Genomic DNA, 24067 nt, shown 5'->3' with positions numbered 1-24067 from the left:
GACCATAGTGAAGCTTAACATTGTTAAACTTAGCAACCTCTTAAGTGAATAATCAAAAGCTGATGTGTCAACTTTTGGTTATCCTTTTTTGATTATACCACTGTGGATGGCCTAAGAAATGATTTTTAACAGGTGTGTGAATATCTTTGTCCACCAAATGCTGGCCTGTGTTTTAATGTATTACCTTGTCTAGTTGTATATATGCTTTGTTATAAAACTTGTTAGCACAATAAAGGCCAGATATCATTAGATTTGGGGTAGATATTTGTGCAATAGTCTGTGAGATAGCATTCAGGCCCACCAGAGGCCAATTACGTAATACGAGTCATTCATTTAATTTCACTCGTTCCGTAATTCATGTAACATATTCCAGTGAATTGAACATCAATGTATTAGCCATTAAAGTTTTAGAGTCTAATACCAAAATTATCCTAACCGTTCAATATATTAAAGACAAAAGTGGACTAATTGTGTAACATCTTAGCGTTCGATGAATCCTAACCTTTTCATGAACAATTAACTCAATGAACTCAAGGAAATAAATGAGTTTGATCAAATTACTAGGCTCGGGAGGGGGCCAACATTGCCTCGAAACACACAACACATCATCCACATCTAAAGTTCTGTTTGGAACCTAAGGAAAAGAAAGGAAAGGAAAAGAAATTAAAGGGGAGGAAATTGAGAGGAAAATTGGAGGTAAAATTTACTATTCACAAAACTTAAAATTGTTACTTTCTTTGCTCTTTCTTTTCCAACCCAACAATAGGAGGGAAAAAATTTTACTTTTCCTTTTTTTTCCTTTCCTCCTTAAGTTACAAACGTGGCCTAAATCAATATCACCTTTTTTTAATGTTCTAATCACCAAATATATGCAAGGATGGGATCAGGGGAGTTTAGTGGCGACGGTCGTTACGACAAGATTTTTAGAAAATGCAATTATTACATGTGAAAAAAAAATTTATCTCCAACTTATATAGTCTCGCCACTGCTAGATTTTTTTTCGTTATTTTTATTATATACTAGTTGTAAATCTTCTATTTTTTTTTCAAGAAAGGAGACCCAAAAAAATATTCTAAAACTAAATTCAATCGGCCAAAGTGAAATAATATAAACGATGATGTGTAATTAAGAAAAAAAAAACTCCACATTCTAACCCTAAAATAACTTAATCTAAAAAATTAAGGAAATTTAATTATAATGCCACTCCCAAAATTTATAATGTCACTCTTAAAAGGGAGTGCACTTATCAATTTGGGAAATCCATATAGGGATTTGGGAAGTGACATTAAAAATTTGAGGAGTGACATTATTGATGTCCAAAATCAAAGTTAGTCTTTTTTCATACTCCCTGTGCAATTGAAAAATATTATTTACTATAGTTTTTGTTATGTTATTTTAATTTTTCCTGGAGCTGATGACTATTAATATTGTAATGCATCTTTTTATTTTTTTAATATATATTTCGCCACTGTTAGGATAAAATTCTAGTTCCGTTCCTGAATATGTGGCAGGATGTTATTTCCAAAGAACAAGTAATAAGGCCATACACAGTGATATAATAAAAAATGGATAACCAAAAGTTAACACATCAACTTTTGATTATTCATGTAAGAGATTTCCAAGCTTACTAATGTTGAGGTTCACAATGGTCACTTCTAGTCCATAACTAAAATAAGAGGTTCACAACAATTTCTCTCTCTCTCTTTCTCTCCCCTTTTGTTTTTCGCCATTCACTTCTCTTCATTTACGTTTTTTTTGGGCAAAAATATATCAATTCATTCCCTTAATTTTAGAAAAAAATTGGTGACTTCCTTTTCTTCTATTATGAATTTTTTTTGGGAGGAAATATAGAAACAAGAAAGAAGAGTGAAATACCTTAATCCGGCAACGATGAGTTGAATGTAGATGATCAAGAGATTTGAACTTCACTTTTGGAAGGAAAGAAAGATAAATAGTTTGTGGGTAGAGTGGAGAAGATATAGAGTTTGCGAAGAAGAAAAAAAAAATACCAATTGAAACATGCGTGTATACAAATTTTGAAACTAGTTAACTTATGTGATGTGGAGTCGACAAATTTTGATTATTGAAAAATATTGCTAATTTTGGTTATCCAAAACCTAAAATTTAATTATTTATAAGAATGTTATTAAATTTGATTATAAGCCATCTTTTGCACAAATATTAGTATTAACTTTAAAAATAATTGACTTCTAATTATACACGGCATAATGAGTTGACAAGTAGTTTGCAACAGGGATTCTCTCTCAGGTATATCAACTCTCTACAGTGCCGATGTTCTCATTGAAGTCCAAACCCTAACTCCAAAAACAGACAGGGACAGGGAGTCTAAACCCTAACCAACACTGTAACGAAGTTGTAACATGGTGTTGGGGTTTCAGACTTCCATCGCCACCACAACCACCTCTGCCAACGCCGCCGTTTCGACCACCGCTATCAAATCGGCTCACATCCCAACTCGTCTTCTTCATAGGAGTTACAACATTCACCTGGTACCATTCTTGCATTTGGGTTTCTTTATATATTTGAGGCACCTCATTTTAATTTCATAAATTTTTCCATTTGGGTTTCCTGATATCTTGCTAATCTTTTTTTGTCGGTTCAGTTTACAGTGTCATGTGGCTCAAAGTTGTATTATCCAGATAAAGCTATGGCAGATGCTGATACAGTTTCAATTCTCATGGCTGACTCTCAAGCCTCTGGTTCTGGTAGTAGTGTTTCTTTCTCTCTCATGACAAAAATGTAGTTGTCACACTTTTTTCTCTTTTTCCTCTCTATGAGGATTTATGTCTAAAAAGTTTCCCAAGTTATGGTTTTGAAATGATTAAGGTAGGAGATGAAGTTGATTCAGAAGTTCCATTATGCTGAGATGAGTTGGTTCAATCTATTGTCTAATATTACTACTATTATAAGGTAACACTGAACCTCAGTTTTGAGGTTGGCTCACGCTACTTATCCCTAAACTCAGGGGCTGCTCTAGAATTAGTTTAGCAAAGCGTGAAGAAATTTTTTGTATACGGAACTTCATGAAAAATGGGCATATTTATTGGTCGAAAACGTATTGGGCTCTAATTTATTTCGTTTTGTTGAGTTATATTATCTTCTTGCTCACAAGTTTAAGTCAATTTTTATTTACTTTGGCTAGATATGAGTGATCCAGTGCCGATAGTATTAAAGAAAAACCCAATTATAGTAAAAAAAAAATAATACAAAAGTTAGTGCGTTTGTTGAACCCAAGGGGGTTCACATGAGCCCTCTCAGGTGACAGTGAAGCCGCCCTTGTCTAACTGCCTAAAAACACTGCCAAGAAGAGAATAAAAGTGCCATCTTTGACTTCTTCTCCCCTCTTTTCTCCCAGATTTCGTTAAAGATTAATCTCCATTCAAGATCTTCCTCTTTCCATCTTTTTTGCCTAACACGATTTACGTGTGTGGGGGTGTTTATATGTGCATATTTATAGAGGTATGTATAGATGAATACATATGTAAGAAAATATGAGTGCATGTTTAAGCTTGTGTTGTGTGCATGTTTAAGTATGTGTTGGGCTTTAGTTAACTATGTTGCTGGTAATGGCATCGATTAACATGGTTAATTGGGAAAAGAGGTAGTGGGTTGAGGTGGTCTTTGAAGTTTGTTGAAGGTGTAAATAACAATGTTGCCCCTCTCTTTAACAACTTAAGCTTTCATTGACGGTTTCATATTCAGTTATCTCGTGCAGTGGGTGCTTTCCCTTTTTCTTTCTCATCATTCCTCTGTTCCGCACTAGAATTTCTCTGATGTTATTGGTCACTTGATTCAGGCAGCAAACAAGCACTAATATCATTGTCCGACAAGAAGGATTTGGCTTTCCTTGGCAATGGGCTTCAGGAATTAGGGTGAGTTTTCAAAACATTTCATGGGATTTTCTTGTTCCTCAATAGAAAGGTCAGCTTTTTCTTTCTTTCTTGAAAGATGTCTGCAGTGCAGATTCTGTGATAGTTCTTTTTGGCTTATTCTTGGTGGTCTGTATGATGCATCTTACATCATACTAATATTGAAAAGTAAAGAGTTATTTGATGCTATTTTTTGGCAAATAGATATGTCATCTTCATTCAGTTGGCTATCCTGCAGCACACATGCAGTTGTGTTCACTGCTTACCGATGACGTTTCTTTTAACCATGTAGGTACACAATTGTTTCAACTGGAGCCTGGAGGGACAGCATCTTCATTACAGAATGCTGGTGTCTCTGTCACCAAGGTGGAACAGCTTACTGGTTTTCCAGAAATGGTAAGCTGGTTTTTGTTCAATTTCTTTTATCCTGCACATAGTTCATTTTCCATTGATCTCTGCATGCAAACTTTGTTTTCCGATTCTGTTTCTAGTTAGGTTGACAAATGGAGTTGGTATAATGTTGTATTATTCTTGTAATTTTTCTTTGAATTATAGACTTCAAACTTTAACTTGTTGAAAAGAATCATTTTGTTTCTTCCATGATTCATTTTCCGAAGTCCAATCAAATGTGTATAAAGCTTTTTCTGTTCAACTTCTTAAAATTGACGGATGCATGCTAGGTTGTTCTAGTCAGCATTCTTTATATAGGGTTTCTTGTTGTTCCCTTGATCATTATTTTTCTCTATTTAATTACAGCTTGATGGTCATGTAAAAACATTGCATCCTAGCATACATGGAGGTATTCTTGCTCAAAGAGACCAAAAGCACCACATGGAAGCTTTAAGCAAGCATGGAATTGGTGAGCTCTATTACTTATCGCTCATCAGCAAGGCATGATAAAAATGAATTATTGGTCCTTCTGTACAATGTCTTTTGATCAATTGACCATCTAGTTTGCTAGGTAGATTAACCACATTATGGTAGACTAAGTTTAACTAGTTAGAATTGTTTAACGTTTTGTAGGATTTCAAGTACATCATCTATTTCTCAATGTCTTCCTAGAAAAGCCCCAGCTCCTCACTAAATGGGATATACAAATAGGTTGTCAAAATGGGATACAGTCTTGTATCATTTATTCCGGTGTGTATATTTTATTGAGATAGGTATAGCATATCGAAAAATAAGTTAACAAAAGTAAATTAACAAGTAAAAAAAATAGGTATACGGTATACCCTTTGTGAAATGCAAAATGTATAGCATAACTAGAAAATAAGCTTTGATGATACAGAATTTGAAGAATTAATCCACATAACATGATCTAGTAAGAAAAGTATTTCCAATCCAAATTTTAACCATACCTGCCTGACTTGCATCTTTTATAATATTTTTAACATATTTGCTAGTGAGAAAACTTAAAATTGATAAAGAAAGCAAAGTACCAAGTGTATGTTGAACTGTTGATGATCAAGTTTGCTCTTCATCCACAATTTAAATGTATTAATACGTCTTTTTGGTTTCTATGTAGGATTTTAAGCATTCAACTGATTTGCCCATGATTTTCTTGTTTTAAAGTTGTTAGATTTGGGTGGCTACCAATGAATTACATAAGATGCTTGGTAACAAGGGATAGATATTTATGGAGAAGATAGACCGATATGAATTCTCCACATATAAGTCCAACTTACTACAAAAGAAATTAATCTTTTACTCCTGCACCGTGTCACCTGTAATGTATTGTGTATCGCAACAGGGATTGTAAGAGCATTGCGAGAGAATTTAATTTTGATGTGGGATACGATTGGAGATACATATTGGTTTTACCGCCGAATGTGCTGATTTGTAAGATACACATCATGTTACTATCACATGTGGATTGAAGATTTATTTAAGCTTAAGATACGCTTCAAGAGACGTATCTCTTCCCAAATTTTCCTCCATACCTTCGCCACCTTCTTCATCATCTTCTTCCATAAGATATAAAGTGCTTCTCGATATTTTATCCAGAAATCGGTTTTATCCTTTGAACAAGTCGAATCTGAAGATACTTATTGTGAATCATAAGATATAGACAGCAGTCGTAAATTGAAGTCAGGAAATTAGACGTGATGGAAAAGAGGAAAAATAAGCGGAAGCAACGATAAAGGCACATGAATAACAATTTCACTAACATGGGTAGGAATTAAGTAGTATATTTTGATCTCAGTTATATCAAAATTGGTTGTTAAAGGGAAAGATTGGAATTAGAGGGATTATCCATGGGTGTAGTTTGAAGAAGTTTGTTTGTCATACAAGTATTTTCAGCAATTGGTGGTATCTGGTATGAATGTAAATACCTTTTGGAACATAAATAGACAATAAAAGTAGTTGTGACATAGTAACTGGTAGTATTAGTTCAATTATGTACAGGCAATTGAGCAAATTCCCTCACAAAGGGTAAAATCAAAATTTAAAGCTATTGGATTAATAGCAACTATGCCGTTCTAGACTTAAGAGTGATGGTGTAGAACACTTTCACAACAAGGCTCATTGATAAAAAGATGTTAGGATATTAAAGCAGGAAAGTAAGTATCAAAAGTTCAAGACTTCACGTTTATGGAAGTGCAGTACCCTGAAGCATTGGTGGCATTTGAACTGATAATCAAATCCCTAGTAACTTTGATTATTGGGAGTGACATATGAGGATAAGGTGAAATAATCCATCATAACTGGGTGGGCAACTTTCAATAATGAGTGATGGACGGAGTGGAAGTCCTCTGGAAATAAGTTAGCCAGTGATTGTTTGACTGTATCATTCCTCATATGGGTCATCTTGATATTCTTTGAATTTCATATCCTGGTAATACTAAGAGCTTTCAACCAATCCATGTGCAGTAGGATGTACATCCTATCGGGTGCTATACCAAGTTCACGGAACAAATTTGGCCAGAGTTTGCTGTTATTAACTTTAGTTTGTTACTTTGCTATTTCTAAGGCAGTGCTCCTGCAGGTACCTTTGATGTAGTGGTGGTGAACTTGTATCCCTTCCATGACAAAGTTTCCTCTGCTGGAGGAATAGCGTTAGGATGGAATTGAGAACATTGATATTGGTGGTCCTGCCATGATTAGAGCTGCTGCAGAGGTTATTCTTCTTAATCAAATGTTACGGTTGATGTTTGAGGAACATACTATTGATTATTCATGATTCTACAGTTGTTTCTGTACACCTAACGTGCATTACAGTGTGACACCTAACGTGCATTACAGTCACACATTTCTTATCGTCTATAACTGTTTCATTAAACTCTAATATCTTAAATCCTTAGACATTACACTTCTATCTATCCTTGACCCAACATTAGTCATGTTGGCAAGCTTATGTTGTCCTCTGGACCACTCTAATATTAAGCATGTAGAGAATCTATTTCAATTGATTTTTTGAATTTTGCAGGCAATGCCTGCATGAATCCTATGGTGTCAGTGTAAGCATCCTGTCACGCCGAGTAAACACGCATGTGTTAAGTTTTACATGAAATGTATTGGTAACTATACTCTTTTCTTGATTAGTAAATTTTTTTAAAGATAAAAAGTGCATGAGCCATTAAGGGAATGTCACCTGTGTACTCTACTCGTAGAGCTTTAAATGTGCACGGTAACACTAATTAAGATTAACAAACTCAAAACATGATGACTTGAACACCACTAGATCGTACACAGTACTTGCATTCTATCACCAAAAATCAAATAAACCATGTCTTCTATGGGAGAAATTGTCCCTCAAGCCTGACATCATATTAACTATATATCTCAACTTATTATTATTATTTGTATAACTTATAATGTGTTTCATCTATGTCTTAGTTATTTCATGTGTGTCACCATTTGTCTGATTCCAAAAGTACAGGAGTAACAAAATAGTAAACCAGTCTCAGAACTTGGGACGAGTGTCTGACTCCTCTTGGAGTTGCAACTTAATAGATGTGTCAGGTGCTTCTCAGTTAAACACCACGAGAAACATAACCCTGTTGCGGTACTTGTATATGTATGTTATTATTTTCTCTGTTACGACCATTGGTATTGTTAATGTGCCTCTATCTCCAGCTAAGTAACCAACCTCTGGCTGTTGATCAGAATCACAATGATGTCTTGGTTGTGGTTGATTCAAAAGACTATCCTGAACTCCTAGGATTTCTGCAACGCAACCAGGATGACCAGCAGTTTCGAAGGAAGCTCGCTGCCAAGGCTGTTCAACATGTTGCTTCTTATGATTCTGCAGTTTCAGAGTGGCTGCGGAAGCAGACTGTTGTAGGCACGCACTTCAACTCTGTTTTAGCTTCACTCTGCAACTATTGAATGAGAAATTTGCATGTTGATGAAATGATGTCAGTTATCAGTTGGAATTCTATGTCATCAAATAAAAAAAAATCAATTTCATGTGGTTTCCTAATGCTTTAATCCCTGAATTGCTGTTGTTCGTTCTCTACGTTGGAAGATGATTTCCCTTCCAGCTTAACTGTGCCTCTCTACCTCAAATGTTCTCTGCGTTATGGTGAAAATCCTCATCAAGTGGCAGCATTTTATGTTGATAAAAGTCTATCTGAGGTTAATGGTGGTGGGATTGCAACTGCTATTCAACACCATGGGATGGTGCGTGAGCAATACCAATAGAATTTATCATCTAAAGATTTCCAGGCCATATCTACATTGTCAATATGTTTTTATGGCCAATGATATGTTTGTTTGAGGTTCCAATAGAGAATATAATCTGCAAGATTCTTATTAAGTGTATGGGTGTGTTAAGGTAGTTAACTCCATGTCTTGATAGTGGGTAGGCATACCTTCAACTTTGTTTCACACAGGATCGTGTAGTTGCTGTTACCATTAATCTGTACGTGTGCCCTGTTTGTTAGTATAATGCTGGTTAAAATGTCTCTCCTAACTTCTTTTATTAGTGCTGGACCTACTAAGGTGGTTTTGATTCTTTTGAACAGAATGGCAAATGGACAAGATTGATAGACATATATATTTATTTATTTAAGAAAACATAATTTAGTTTAGTAGTTAAATTAAATTGATATATTTAATTTCTGTTAACTATACTCTGGGTTATTGTTGTTACGAAGTTTTCTTTTCTACACGACCAATTCAGCAGCTGCTACAAAAGTATATCTAACTCTGACTTGTAACTAAAGGTTAAGTTAGCGAATCATATGCGTTATGGGAATCATATACGAATCATATACCTTTGCTTTAGGCTGCCTATGCTCATTTGTCTGATTTACCGCTACTAGCACAAGGTGCAAAGTTTCAATATTCTGCATTATTCTTGTAAATTGTTATTGTTGTAAAGTAGAGATCTGCGGAGGCATTACTCCCTACTTTGTAAAAGAAAATAAAGGATCAGCTCTTTTGTTGGTTGCTCCTCAGTCCTCAGTAGTTGTTCTAGTACAGGTGCATCTCTTCCATACATGGAGGGAGTTTCATGGATGTTGGATTAAAATCACTCACATTTTCCCATTGTTGGTGCAGGATATGTCATACAATAACTATTTAGATGCTGATGCAGCTTGGAATTGTGTGGGCGAGTTTAATAAACCTACTTGCATAATTGTAAAACACACAAATCCCTTTGGTGTTGCTTCATGTGATGATATCATTGAACCCTACTAATTATCTGTAAAAGCGGACCAAGTCAGTGCATTTGGTGGGATTGTTGCCTTCAACTATGTAGCACGGACACGGACAGGGACACGGGACACGGCAATTCTAAAAAAATGGGGACACGGACACGGCGGGGGACACGCCACGTGTATAAATAAATAAATAAATATATATAAATACATATATGCATATATTTTTTCTTTTCTTCCATGTTTGTTGATGAAGACATGTCCTATATGAATGTATAAGATTACCATGGTCCAAATAAAGGCATAATTACAGTTTAACCCAAACATTTTTGAATAATTTCATATTAACCCCTCAAAATTAAAAATATATATTATTATATTTTGACCCCCAGCCGTGTCCCCCACGTGACCCCTATCAAAAACTAATAAAAATTATTGGACACGCCACGTGGCGTATCCAATACGTATTTGGGCGTGTCCCCGCTGTGTCCCCGCGTCCAATACGTGGACACGGCGCCCTTTTGGAATGTCGGTGCTACATAGGCCTTCAACATTGAAGTTGATGAGGTAAACTGGTTCTGCTCTGTTTTTAGCAGATAAAAAAAAAAACTGGTTCTGTTTTTCATTGATTTATATTTGTATTGTGTTCTTGTTTGTCGAGCTACATCCGTCGAGTTACATCCAAAGTTCGATCTTCACAAGTATGTTACGGCTGGAAATCACTTTGCATCTCATCAAGTTTAAATAACTACTGTATTCCACGAAAAAGCATGAGCCTAGCATTATTTTCTGTGGAACTTCTTGTTTCATCAATGACCTGTAGAAGCTTTTCCCTATGCCTTAATATAATACAATAACTGGTGGGCTTTGATTTCTTAAAGAAGCCAACACAAGGAGAAGTTTACTCTTTTATCATGGATTCCTTTTCTCGAAAAGAAACTAATTTCCCTTTTGCAATATTTGAAGGATCTTGCAAAGGAAATACGAGAGTTTAGAAGTCCGACAGACGGTGAGAAAGGGAATTGAGATCCTCTGCCGAAAGTCAAAGACTTTGAGAATCCTTGAGGCAAGCAAGAATAAGAAAGGAAAGCTTTCTCTGAGACAAGTTGGTGGGGGTTGGCTAGCTCAGGATTCAGATGATTTAACACCAGAAGATATAGAATTTAATTTAGTTTCTGAGAAGACTCCGCAAGAGAATGAGCTTTCTGATGCGAAATTTGCATGGCTATGCGTGAAGCATGTCAAGAGCAACGCCATTGTAATTGCTAAGGTTAGCACTTTTCTTGACTCCGCGTTAAAGAAAACTGTTTCATGTGGAATTTGAGGCCGTAAAATAGCATTTTACGGTAGTCATAACTGTGCAGGAAAACTGTATGTTGGGTATGGGAAGTGGACAACCAAATCGCTTGGAGAGTTTGAGTATTGCTTTAAGGAAAGCAGGAGACGAAGTCATGGGAGCAGCTTTGGCTAGTGATGCATTCTTTCCATTTGGTGTATATTATTAGTTCATGTCTTAAAGTAGCTATAGTACTACATACTGGGAATCACTTATTGCTAATCAAATCACATGATGGTTTCTTTCCATATCTAATTTGGAATTTGTTTGCCCATCGGCAGAGCCTGGAGGAAGCATTACAGACGGAGATGCAGTAGATTGTTGTAATAAGTATGGGGTTTCACTTCTTTTCACCAATGTGAGGCACTTTTGGCATTGAAGCTGAATTACGTTCAAAAGAAGTGTTTTTGGCCATTTTGGTTCATCTTGTGCTCCTATGTTGGCATTGTGCTTAACCCTTCACACCACACGATGTTCCATGATTTTGTGGGGCCAATTTCGGGTCCCAAAAAAATGATTCAAAAACCCCAAATTACTCTTGCAATATTTTCTATGGATTCTTGTAAAAAATTAGCTCAATTCGATATCTATAAAGGTTTTTTAAGCATCCGTTGGGGCCCATGACTTCTGAAAATTTAGTGATATTGAATTGAGCTTTTTTTTTCCCAAGGAACCAATGAAATGAGCGGTTATCTTTGTGGTACCCGAAATGGATCCCAACAAAAATTAATCAATCCATAATCTAAAATTGAGTGTTTGGTTGTTAGTCTATGGCTTTTTCAGAATTCATAGTCTTCACGAATGCTGAAAAAACCTTTACAGATATGGAATTGAGCTAATTTTTTTACAAGAGCTCAGAGAAAAATATTATAAAGATAATTTGCGGTTTGAATCATTTTTTGGGACACAAAATAGGCCCCCCACAATCATGAAACATGGTGTGTTTTGAAAAAGGATTAAAGTCATGAGATAATGTTCAAATTTTTGCTTGAAACGGTGATGCATAGGCGCAGCAGCCCCCGCTTCCGCAAAAGCAGGTTTGGAAAGATCAAATATAAACCGAAGGAAAAAGAAAATTTCTTTGATGTTCTTCGAAAGGGCCTTTTATCGAGAAATTGAGAATGAATACAAGTAGCGAAGGTTCAATTTGCCTAGGCCCGGACCGTTTGTCCAGTTATTGTTCTCTTGTTCCCTCAAAGTTATGGAGTAAGACATCGATTTTTCAATAAAATCAATTCTTTTGATTGCATGATTGTAGAGGACGACGTCAAGTAGGAATGTAGGATCACCTTGAGCTAAAGCCCGGGAAGCCATTATTCTTTAAGCTTTCAAATTTTGTGTAAAAATCAGGACCCTGAAGTTTGAGTAAAAGTCCAAAATGAAAATACTTTTGATCAATACCTTTTGTTACCGAGACACCATTTCAAGTTGCTTGTGGTCTAATTTAAAAGGCCGAAAGGCCCAAATCTACTTCGGCTATCCCAAAACTACTCCAGATATTTTATTAAGCTGACAAGGGCACCAATTTTTGTAAATGTACAGCAGGTCACATTTCTGAATTTCACTCCAATGCCTTCAAAACTTACCACACTTGCGCAGAGCAGTGTTTGATTTGGACAGAGGCATCGAGATAAGGAGATAGAGGATTCCTTGCTCACCATGACCACGCAATAGTTGAAAGGTAATAAGCGAGTATATTAAAATGAACCCCTACTAGTGGAAGGTAGAATACGTCCCAGAATTAATAAGTCCACGGGCCCGAGACCAAGTTATAAAAACAATTTGTGATGCCACCGTGAAGTTCGTGTCCTTACCTTGCCACTAGTAAAAGTCCAAAATATTTCATGATCATTTTATAAAATAACAGCTGAGTAAAAAGTTAAGACACCTCCACATGGAGTGACAATGAAGTCCATGTTTGTATTGCCTTGATAACTTAGTCCATCTTGGTCAAAACTCATGGCAGTTTCATAAAGCCAGAGACATGAAGGGATATTGTTTTGTTACTTCTATAAGAACTACAGAAACCTTATCTATGTGCAAAACTGGATCCCGTTATGGATACTGTTTCAGTCCATCGTTTCACATCCTTTAGATGTCACACTAAATGAGAGCACCGGAACCCTTCAACGGAAGCATGCACGAATATGTGACGTATTTAACACTGTCTATTAGAACGACGACGAAAATCCTAGAGAGCGACTTTGGTCCCATCACACCATCACCTTCACCATCGCCAGCCTCCCTTGGGTCAACAAGCACAGATACTACCATAGACGAACGAGACTTGTTCCCACGGAAGCTATCTTCTTTGCCTGGATTTCTATCCCGGTGTTCTTTAGTGGAGTCGTTGTGAGATCCAGCAGCACCAAGGGGAATGGGGACACCATGGAGGATCCTTCTGTTCCGTCCCTTCAAAATGGGGTGCGTAGAATTCTGGGGATGTGTAGCAGAAATGTTCATGACTGAGGCGGCAGCAACTATGGCTCCTGGCGATGGTGAGACGTCAAACTGGAAAACTTCAGTGCACATACCAGAAGTTAACATTGGCCCTGCGCAGAACATGGATTATCACATACTAAATCCTTCTAAACACTATTTTGACAGATACAAAAAACCAACGCTAAATACAAAACTGGTTTTTATTTGAACTACTGAAACTAGAATAGAAATAACATCAAAAAAACATTCACACCCCCCCCCCCCCCCCCCGCACACGCGCCTAAACATAATCATGCTAATAGTGTCTAATAAATGGAGTGAATTATTACATGCAGATAATTTTTACCCAAGTAAATGCAAAATTTGAGGATCCACTACTCATTGCTACATGTCTATTATCAAATCTCAGAAAGTCATATTTGCAAAAGCTTGGACAAAGTAATAAGATAATTTTCATTGTACACATTGTATAATAGGGCAAAATCCATTGCCTCATGTGCGACTTACGCCTTATCACTTGGAAATATGCAAAATGATCCTCTTATGGTTTGGGACTAAAGCAAAATTGTAACTCTGTTAACGGAATACAGAAAACAGCCATAATACCCTGTTATTTTCTTCGTTTTCATTCTCGTCGCATATATACAAAAACATAAACTGAGACATACCGACATATATGCCAAAAAAGCAAAAATCCATGAATACATACACACAGACGTGCTGTGGAGTTCTTCGCGCTCCATCATTGAACGCAACTATGGCCATCAACGCCACAACCCACCTCCAGTGTGATTTAGGCGCCGAGGTCTGACCCGTCTTAAGTTCTGATTTGCCGAGGAGCCCAGTAATCGAGGAAAATCGAGAGAGAGAGAGAGAGAGAGAGAGAGAGAAGGTTAAGATGGTATTTTTGCTTATGAGTTTGACTTTGACTCAACTTCTTTTGTACTCTGATAAAATGCGGCAAAACACAGGTAGGTAAAACGGATTTTGACCTTGTAAACAATGTTACCTGTATCGTACAATGAAATAAACTGTATTGTCCCATTAATCTTCCCCGTCCAACACTCAAGACCAGATTTCATCCAAAAGTGCAACACGTAAATATTGCTTGCCAATGTTGTCATAGACTCATAGTAAATGATAAATACTTACCAAGTAGTTTCGGTAAACAATAAAAGGCATAGTTACGACCTTCGTTAACTAAAACGTGCCCTAAATGATAGACTCATAGGAAACGATAAATACTCACCAAGTAGTTTTGGTAAACAATAAAAGGCATAGTTACGACCTTTGTTAACTAAAACGTGCCCTAAATGGGTAAATGGCACAGAAAAAAGTGTAGCAGTATGCCACATGCACAATCATTGTAATATTTAGAAATTAGATAGGGATCTTTTTCAAAAAAAAAAAAGAAAAAAAAAAGTAACATAAGACGAAGTCTTTTCCATCAGTTCCTGAAAGAGGGGGTAAAAAAAGAGGAGTCTCTTTACAAGCAGCATAAGAAACATATGTTAACTTGAATGTAGGTTTTGGGTACAGTGACCAGACAGTAATGCCGCAAAACCAACCATAATGTATCTCATGCGAAATATCTCTAATTACAACACTATTTTGATTTTCACAAGTAGGAATTGAACACAAAACACTAGAAAAACGCATGCAACTTATTTTACTTTTTGAATGTTGTTGCAGAAACTGTTACAAGTCATATATTTAGCAGCCTTGACATAAGCTAGGTTACTGATAGTTAAGGTCCGATACAAGGCCAGCCAATTTCGGTATCAAATTGGACTCTTGAGAAACCATATAAAATCTAACTATGGGCCGAACGATAATGCATGTTCGGGTGTCTATGTGTGTGAATGTGGATGCAAGTGATACATTCATGGGAAGCTAGAGTGGGGACCAACTGTCATCTTACATCTTGTCAAATGAAGGACAATGATAACCATGAACCATGTGGCCTAAGGTATGACTTCATTCAAGTTAAAGGAAGGCTAATGGAGAAGGAAGGCAACCAAAGAATGTGGATCAAGGGGAAAATAGAATATCATTATTCATGGCCTCTTAAACCGAAAACAACCCGGACCCCTAGATTGTTCTAGATGTCCAAAAGTAAACACATATCCAAGTAGCCCGCAGTCATTTGCATAATCGTCAACACTCAACAAGCATGGCTTAGAATGAGAACACCAGGATGATTCCGACATTACAGGTAAATACTTACACCTCTCAGTTAAGCCAATTTCCCAAATGGACAAAAGAAAACCAGTCGAATAATACTGTGAGAGTGAGCAATCATTACCTGCAAGACCTTCCTTGAACCACTGTTGCAGTTTACCATCAGCCGCTGCTGACTTCAAATTCTCTGTATCTGCAGAACCAGGACCAAGAGCCCTACGCTGTTCAGATGGACTCATGTATACGTTGGGATGTCTCCCATTATTCCTTCCTCCAAGAGGGATAGCTGGAGGCATATTCCCAGGAACTACCAGTCCAGTCTCTTTACTATTCTTCATTCCCTGATCTTGATGAGATGCCATGGCCTTTTCACTTGCCATGACAGAATGAATAATCAAGTTGCCATCAATCTTCACAAGTTTGTCGTTCCTTGGAACATACAACGAGGCAACAAGAGGCTCACTAGAATTTCCTGGCTTCACAACATTTGCCTTGGCTCTCCCAAGGTGACCCCTTGCACCACTGAACATCCCATTGGTTGGTCCAATTCCTACATTTCGGTCAGAACCATTTAGGTGGCCATTAACAGTCAAAACCCTCCCGCGTTGCGTTTCATAAAACCTACTGCCCAAATAATCTGACCCACCAGAAACCCTTCCCTGCATTACTCCGAATTTCACATTCACCATTGGTACCAATCCACCGAAGAAGAGGATAAAGAACAACAAACCCAGGAAACTAACACTTGCAACCTTCTTAGTTCTACCCTCACCCTTCTTATTACTCTCAACCTTCTTAGCTCTTGGCGCTGAAGCAGGTTGCTGTGGTTTCAATCTCGGTATTGGGACCAATGGAACTTGAGAACCTTGTGGTTTCACAACATAAGGAGGACAAGCCATCCATGGATAGCCCATGGGTGCCATATGCATATGCGGGTACATGCCCGGAGGCGGCACGGGGGGTGGTGGGCACATGGCACCACCACTCAACTGCTGCCTCAAACTCACGTTTTCAGCCATTATGTACGAAATCTTAGAGTTCAAATCTTGAATAGTGGAATGCATTGATCTCACCTTATCCTCAAGCTCCTCCACATAATGCTTCTTCCTCTGCCTAGAAAGCTGGGCGCTTTCGCGGTTTCTCATCAACCTCGCCTTCTTTTTATCTTCGTCATCACCAGTTGAATCCATACCAGAAGGTGGGTCGGCATTCCCCACAGCGTTTGACCGACGGTACTTGCTCGTCCTCAACTCAGAGTTCACATCTTCACTCGCTTTTTTCCTTTTCAACAAGCAATTGTTGCCCTCTTCCTCCAGTTTAATCTTCTGATCACCAAAACCATTTTTCGAGTTGCTAGCAGAAGTTGGTGAATTACCCGAATCTGGTGACGGATAACTCAGAGTTTCCGACGCAGCAGATCCAGAATTGCCAGAACCCTGAGACGACTCCGGCCCAGAAACTTCCCGGTGTTGAGTTTCCAACTCTGGTGATGGACAATCCAAAACCCTACAAAATCCAACCCGGTATTTGACACGGTAAGTAACTAAAGAATAAGCCGAATACCACCCAAAAACTCCCTTTTTCCTGAATTGTGAAATTCAACTACAAATTTCGAAAAACACAGCATCTTGCTCAGACCAATAAAGCTGACATTGAGATTCAGCAATTCACATCAAGTATTTTCACATAACATCTCCATTCTTCCTAAATTTATTTTTAGAAATTAATTTCAACCTTTCCAAATTTTGGTTAGATTCACCTTAAAATTTTTGGATAGGCTATTAATCTCGACGAGAAAGAGTCCGAAAAGTAAAATTTACCAGCTAAAAAAAACAAAATTACACATTGAAAAATACCAACCGTCTTTTTTGTCCTACATGAACTTTTTTCAATTTTGTCCGACCCTTTCTTATACTTTTTTGATTCTTATCGTCCTGACAAATGAATAATGGAAAAAATTACAAAGGAAGCTAAATGAAAAATTAAGAAAATCAAATAATACAGAAAAAAAAAAAACAGTTAGGAAGACCAGGCCCCAAATGGAGGTACCCTGTCACCTCCCTGCACCTCCGCCAGGGAATATTGCCCCGTCACACTGCATCACCATTAAACTCCACCAATATGGATTCAGAGTAAAGTCTAATTCCTATAACTATAGCCAGATAATTATAAAAACTCACCCCTTGTTTCCAGACTCCTGCGAACACTCCACAGACGAAAGGTTCAAAAACTTGGCAACATCCGAGCACCGATCCCCAGAGAATTCACACGACCTACCGGAAGTAACGTCGGATACCGGATCGGCGGAGAAACCTGGCGGGTCCGAATCGATCGGGTCGACCGGGGAGGGTAGAGGGTAATTGAGGAACTCCTCGGTATCGGAGGGGAGATCGAAATTGTCGAAGTTGAAGTCAAAATCGTCGAGATAGTCGACGGCGTCGAAGGGTCCGGCGAAGGCGTCAGAGGAGAAGAAGGTGGGGTCGAGGGGTGGGATTGGGAGGGGGTCGAATTCTCCGGCGGCGGGGTCATTAGGGTTTGTGGGGGTCGGATCGGGTGGCGATGGGTTGGGCATTGTTGGATGGGGTTTGTCCGGAGGGTTGAGTAATTGGGTTGAATTTTAGAGAGAGAGAGATTGGGGTTTGGGGGAGTTGTGTTTTGGTTTCACCTTTGCTACAGACCGAAGACGAAGTCATCGGGTTTAAGGTTTAGAGTCCTTCTTTCCTTGTTTTTTAACTGGCCGTGTGACGGGAGTTCTTCACGCGTCATGTTAGCGCGTTTCTTTCACGGTATTCCCAATGGATTGAGGGTGCCTTTCCGCGTAAGTACAGTATATCTTTAATCATGTCTATCAGATATCATTCAATACATGATCGGAACTCATTTATATTTTGGTCAAATAGATGAAAGGATTTCAATTCAGTGTGGACATGTATTTTTTTCCAAAATAAATAGATCACAAACGTGTATTGAACGATATGCGATGGACATAATTTTTGGAGTGGTTCTATAATATGAACGGTTCCAATCATTGAACGAGACCCATGTGAACCGGAAAATGCGCGACTAGCACGGACTGGATAGTAACTTGTACTGGACTGGAGCTTGACCCCTTTTTTCCTTTTGAAATCCTGCAATACAAATTCTCAATAAATAAATGAAATTCTTGTAATTTTCACGCTGCATTGCAACAAACAAGTTTCTAAACTTCTCCTAATTAAAATCACTCACATAGCTAGCTTATACATTATAAAACCACAACTTGGATTTCAGTTGCTAAAAAAGAAAAGGAAAAAAAAAAAAACCTTGAGCAAAGAAGCAAGCATTACGAATTACAAATACTTTTAGGCCTCGTTTGATTCGCGGATTAACTGCCTGGGATAGGACTAAATGTACTTAATCCTGAGTTATCCCATGTTTGGTTCCCGAAATGACTGTCGGGATTATTAATCCCAGGAATAATTTTATCCCTATATGGGGGGTACTAAATAATCCTAGGGGGGGAGGTGGGATTACGTAGGATTAACAAATGAGGAATTGTTTTCAACAATATTTCGATGATATTGAGATTGATTTCAAAAAGTATTTTCAGAATTATTTTCTTTAATTTTAATTTCAGAAAATGTTTTTAAATTTTTTTAAAAAAAATATTAATTTCAGAAATTGTTTTGAAAAAACTTTTTTTTTAAAATGTATATTTTTCAAAACTTTCTTATTTTTCAAAAATGTTTTACAAAAAAATTTTAAAAAAAATATTTTCAAAACTTTCATGTTTTTCAAGAATGTTTTCAGAAATTATTTTTGTTAAAAAAATACGAAAAATGTTTTTTAAAACTTTCTTTTCTCAAAAAATGATTTCAAAAACTATTTTGTTTGAAAAATGGTTTCAAAAAACCTTTTTCTTCAAAAAAAAGTTTCATAAACTAGTTTTTTTTTCTTTCAGAAAATTGATTTTCAACTTTTTAAAGAAATTTTTTTTTCAAAAATTAGTTCAAAAAAGAAAAAAAAATTCCAAATTGTTTTGTAATAAAAATGTTTCACAAAAAAATTTGTTTTAAAATGTTTCTTTTTCAAAAATTTATTTTTTCGAAAAATGTTTTTGAAATTTTTTTAAGAAAAAATCCTATTTCTTATCCCATATTTAATCCCACACGAATCAAACATGGGATTGGGTGAAATTAGGGATGAAATTAATCCAAGACAAATAATCCAGGGACTATTAATCCCAGTACTATTAATCCCATCATTTTCAGTCCGCGAATCAAACGAGGCCTTAATGATTTTCTGGTGCGGATGCAAAATACCGAGAAGGGTGTTTAAGACAAAAAAGAAAAATGCATTACTGCCTTATCAAATGGTTAAAATAAAATACCGAGGCAAGTAGGAGTATATTCTATAGTTGGGAATGATTGATTCCTAAAGAATGAGGAATCCATTGGTGATCCGTGATTCCTGCCGTCTAAACATAGGGAGAGTTGTCATGACGCTTTCGAGTTAGTTTTGTGATTTCATCCACCTAAATAATAATACTTATACTCCCTCTGTTCTAATTTTACTTGTCTCAATTTTATCCTAACTGGATAAGAAAACTAATTATATCTTTAAATTGGTAATGAATTTTATATCTAATATGGATCTTGTTTGATAGATCTTGATTTGTTCTATAATACAATATTTTCAAAATCACCTAAAATATTTTAAATTACAAGATATAATCAATCGAAAAGTGACACGAATTTTAAAAAAGGACAATTAAGTTAGGACGGAGGAAGTACTTACCAAAAACGAGATTAATTTGTGGTAGGAAGACTTTTTCTTTCACTATCTCAAAGTCAACCTTGCGAACAAAGATGGATCGAGAAAATGATGAGTCTGAGCAACCGCCCTATCCACAGTCTAAAATATTTAGAATTATTGTAGTTTCTTTATTTAAAAATTAAAGCATTCGCCTGTCAAACTATTTCAATATAATTTGACGACCGCCCATTCAAGTTTTCTTTGAAGTAAAATACTTCAATTTCTGCAGAAACTATATATATATACTAGTGCATGTTCGTGTCTGAAGGCACGGCTCAATTTTAGTATTCAACAAATTATTCACTTTTGTCCCTCTAAATTCTTGAAGGCCAAGACCCCATTCGCAAAATTCAAAATACACAATAACCTGTGCTATACATCGATCCTAAGTTGTATTGGGGTTAACATGCATGAACTTTTTTCACGGCGACTACATAATGCATAATAGTACTTGAAAAAAATTCCATATATTAAATGAATGTTGCTGACCACCTCGCCAACCAAGCTGACTAACAGTTAAATATGTTTAAACATAGTTTATCTAATCAACTACATAAATAATCGTGGCATACATCAATTCAAAATACCCTTTAAAAATGTATAAAAGTTGTAGTAAAAATACTTCAAACATAAGCAAATATGTCATGGGAATACTAACAGGTAGTAAAACGAAACAGATCAAAAATAAAATTTGGGATGTAGGTCGTTGGTTATAATACCTCCTTTTCCATTTCCTTTTTTGTTTTTGAAACCATATCATTTTGGAGAGTAATGTGAATCCAGATACATATCTGGCCCTTCTCAACACAACTCATGATTGTAGTTTTTTACTTTTTATCAAAGGGAAACTTATTTTCATTCATGAAAAGCCCAACACACTTGCAAAAGAATTATGTCTAAAGTACCACCCAAGAAGCAGGACATAAGCAAATATCACCAAACTAAGAGATTCCATTCATTTCTGGTAGACGAAGAATAGAATGTGTATTTAGCATTTTTTTTAATCGGCACAACAATATGAGTTAAAGATAACAAAAAGTCTCGAAGGGTAGTAAAAATCCGAAAAGTCACTTTTTTACTTGTATATTTTGCATTTAGATTTGAGTTCAAGAAAATTAATGGAGTATATAACAGTGAGGTATTATACGAGTATACGACGTATACAAATGGATCGATCTAGTGTGAGTGATTTTTCCATGGACAACGCTGTCATAGAGAGGGATTGAGTGAGGGAGTTAGAGAACTCAGGCACAAACCTCACGGATAACGCCGTCGCTAAATCTGTGCACTCTACCAAAGGTAAATCAATGCAGAGAGGTCGTGAAACTTGCCTACCGAAAAAAAGGGTAAGGATATAACCTTTTCGTAAGAGTTATTAACCCTCTTTAATAACTTACATGAAAAAGTTTTCCCACCATCAGTAGAGTGCCTTCCAAACTAAAAAGAAAATGAAACAAAACTCATAATTAGACAAACAGTGAGATAAATAGAGAGAACGTGGGATTCAACGAATAAGTCAAAATTGCTATAGATACCACAGTAGTTATTGTTTATTCGGAGCTGTGGTCTGTGGCTCCAATTGGGGAGGAGCCAACATTGGTAAACACGGATGAGTAAATGAGAGAGGAATGCTCTGAATAAATATTATGGTCAAAATAAATCTCTAATGAAACCAACATAACTCTACTCAAAATAGAACAATGCAATCCCCAGAAGAAAAGGTTGAACTTATCATATCAATACTTATTTTGGGGTATTTTTAAGTGAATCAAACATTCTCTGCAGATTACTACAAAAGCACCCAAAAAATTACAGTTGAGAAAAAAATCTATAAAGAAAAAAACCTAATTGAGAAAATGACTGACGATGAAGGACTTGTGGCTGTTGTTGCTGACAACGGTGGTTTGTGGTGTTGTACGATGGTGCTGGTGGCGATGGTTGTGGTAACTTCCGAAAGGTGCTGCATTTGAATCAGAAAGAGAGAGAGACGTGGTGATGAGTTGTAGAAATTAAATCAATTGAAAATGGGAAAATCAATTGGAAAATGGAACAGAGAAACATTTCGGAAACGTTTCAAAACATTTACATTATTGAACAGGGTCAATCAATTGATTTAGGGAAATCATTTTGCCACGCCCTTTTTTGTTAACGCCACTCCCCTGCAAGTGTATTGTAACGACTCGGATTTTCGACCCTTTTTTTTTTGCTATAATAATAATAACATTAATTTTATTAAAAGAATTCATATTAGTTTCTAATTATTTTTCACATATAATATATATGTACATATATACATGCATGCACACGGCATGCATGCATGCATCTCTCTCTCGTTTAGCCTCTCTCTCCTGCAGTCTCTTTTTCTCCCTCTCCCATAGCTCACTCTCTCTTCCTCTTCCTTCCCCTTCAAGAAAAACTATATTCATTCCCTCACACAAACCAAAAAAAATAAAATTCCTTCATACCCAAGAAAATCCGAATTCAATTCCCTCCTATCCACTTCCTACTTCCTCCCTGATCTTAAAACCAAGCCCAAATTCATCCATTCCAAATCCAAAGAACCCAACCTCCATTAAATTCGTTCTTATCCAACCTCTCCTAAATTCACCTATATAAGCCCCTCCCCATTGACCCACGAGCACACCACCATTCCCCCCACGCTCCACTGAGCCAAAAAAAGATAACCGTGGTCAAACTGAGCTCCAATCAATGGAGTTCTAGAGAGAGAAAGTGGATTTCGTGCCTAGACCCAACCAAAACCCAATTCAACCATCCCAATCACTTCCTACAACCAAAATCATCCCCAAGCAAGCCTCAATTCGATCCCAAGGTCACCGGATCAAAGAACCTGAAGTCATCTTCTCCAAAAACAAAGTTTCGATTCTTGAACAAATTCGATCAAACCAAGATATTATAATCCTATCTAACTCTTCTCTAAGTATATTGAAGTGTTTTTAAGCCTAACCAAGGTTCCCCCATTGTAACGCTCCGATTTTCCGGAAGCAATATAAAATAAAATTTAAGAAAATTTGCTAAATAAATATAATTTTTCAAAATAAAGTTTAGCTATTACAGTCACAAGATAAATTTACTGATTCAAAATACATTAACTTCAGAGTTGACTCTAGACTTGATACAAATCCGAAGCATACTCGATCTTCGTTCTTGATATTCTTTTCGTGTCGAACTGCACCATCTTTGAATCATCTCCATTGAATCCTGCGCCCTCTGGCAAATTGATTGCCGAAGCAAATGATTTGCCAGGATACAGACGTATCCATGAGTGATAAATCACCCAGTAGAATAATCCAACCCAACTACCCCTCTTACTTTACAATTAGCAGGTAACAAGATAATGTTGAATCGAAGAAGCCAAACAGATATCTTTCACATAAGCCAGTTCATTACTATCCATAACTTGATGTGAAATCTAAGATTTCTCCACGAGATCTTTCCTCCCCAACCGCTAGCCATGCTCGGTCCTATGAGGTCACTTCCCTTTGCTGTCGCAGGTACACCTAAGTTATATACCGAGTGTGCACCCCAATAACTACAACAAGGGGAAAGCTTATCATGCCTGAATCACAACTAGGGTTCGCCTATCTTATATACTACTTCACAATCACTTCACAATCATCGCTGGACACACGTCAGTCTATCAATTCATCACTAGACACTCGCCAGTTTCAATCTCATCACAAATTCCATCACATCTCAAAATCACGCCTGCAGACAATCTAAAATAAAACTTTCCAATTCATCAATTACCTAATATCATCTAGGTGAATTCTATTCGCATACCACCCCATGTCTCTAGG

At 36.8% G+C, this 24067-nt stretch overlaps 1 protein-coding gene, 1 long non-coding RNA gene and 1 pseudogene across 2 annotated transcripts; 1 reads left to right on the top strand and 2 right to left on the bottom strand.

Annotated features, from left to right (window-relative positions):
- The first annotated feature begins 2566 nt into the window (after positions 1 to 2566).
- LOC131322235 (uncharacterized) lies at positions 2567 to 11246 on the top strand (annotated as a pseudogene).
- Positions 11247 to 12729: 1483 nt separating this feature from the next.
- On the bottom strand, positions 12730 to 18156 carry LOC131322233 (bZIP transcription factor 17). Its single transcript, XM_058353487.1, has 3 exons — positions 17636 to 18156; positions 15580 to 16961; positions 12730 to 13384 (listed from the first exon to the last, which is right to left on the bottom strand). Exons 1-3 carry the CDS (start codon positions 18025 to 18027, stop codon positions 12936 to 12938), a joined length of 2223 nt encoding a protein of 740 aa, XP_058209470.1. The 5' UTR covers positions 18028 to 18156; the 3' UTR covers positions 12730 to 12935.
- On the bottom strand, positions 14099 to 15573 carry LOC131322234 (uncharacterized). Its single transcript, XR_009198766.1, has 2 exons — positions 14563 to 15573; positions 14099 to 14465 (listed from the first exon to the last, which is right to left on the bottom strand). It is a non-coding gene; the product is annotated as an uncharacterized LOC131322234 (long non-coding RNA).
- Positions 18157 to 24067: the final 5911 nt, after the last annotated feature.

Source organism: Rhododendron vialii, chromosome 4a (assembly GCF_030253575.1).
Source record: "Rhododendron vialii isolate Sample 1 chromosome 4a, ASM3025357v1".
In the NCBI taxonomy this organism is placed as follows: Eukaryota; Viridiplantae; Streptophyta; class Magnoliopsida; order Ericales; family Ericaceae; genus Rhododendron; species Rhododendron vialii.
Note: the sequence above shows the minus strand (reverse complement) of the source record. Positions and strands in the feature narration are given on the sequence as shown.

Coding starts and splice junctions, on each gene's coding strand:
- LOC131322233 (XM_058353487.1), bottom strand. CDS start 18,027: ATGCCCAACCCATCGCCACCCGATCCGACCCCCACAAACCCTAATGAC. Junction 16,962..17,635: donor CAGGAGTCTGGAAACAAGGG/GTGAGTTTTTAT, acceptor TGGATTTTGTAG/GGTTTTGGATTGTCCATCAC. Junction 13,385..15,579: donor GTTCAAGGAAGGTCTTGCAG/GTAATGATTGCT, acceptor TGTTCTGCGCAG/GGCCAATGTTAACTTCTGGT.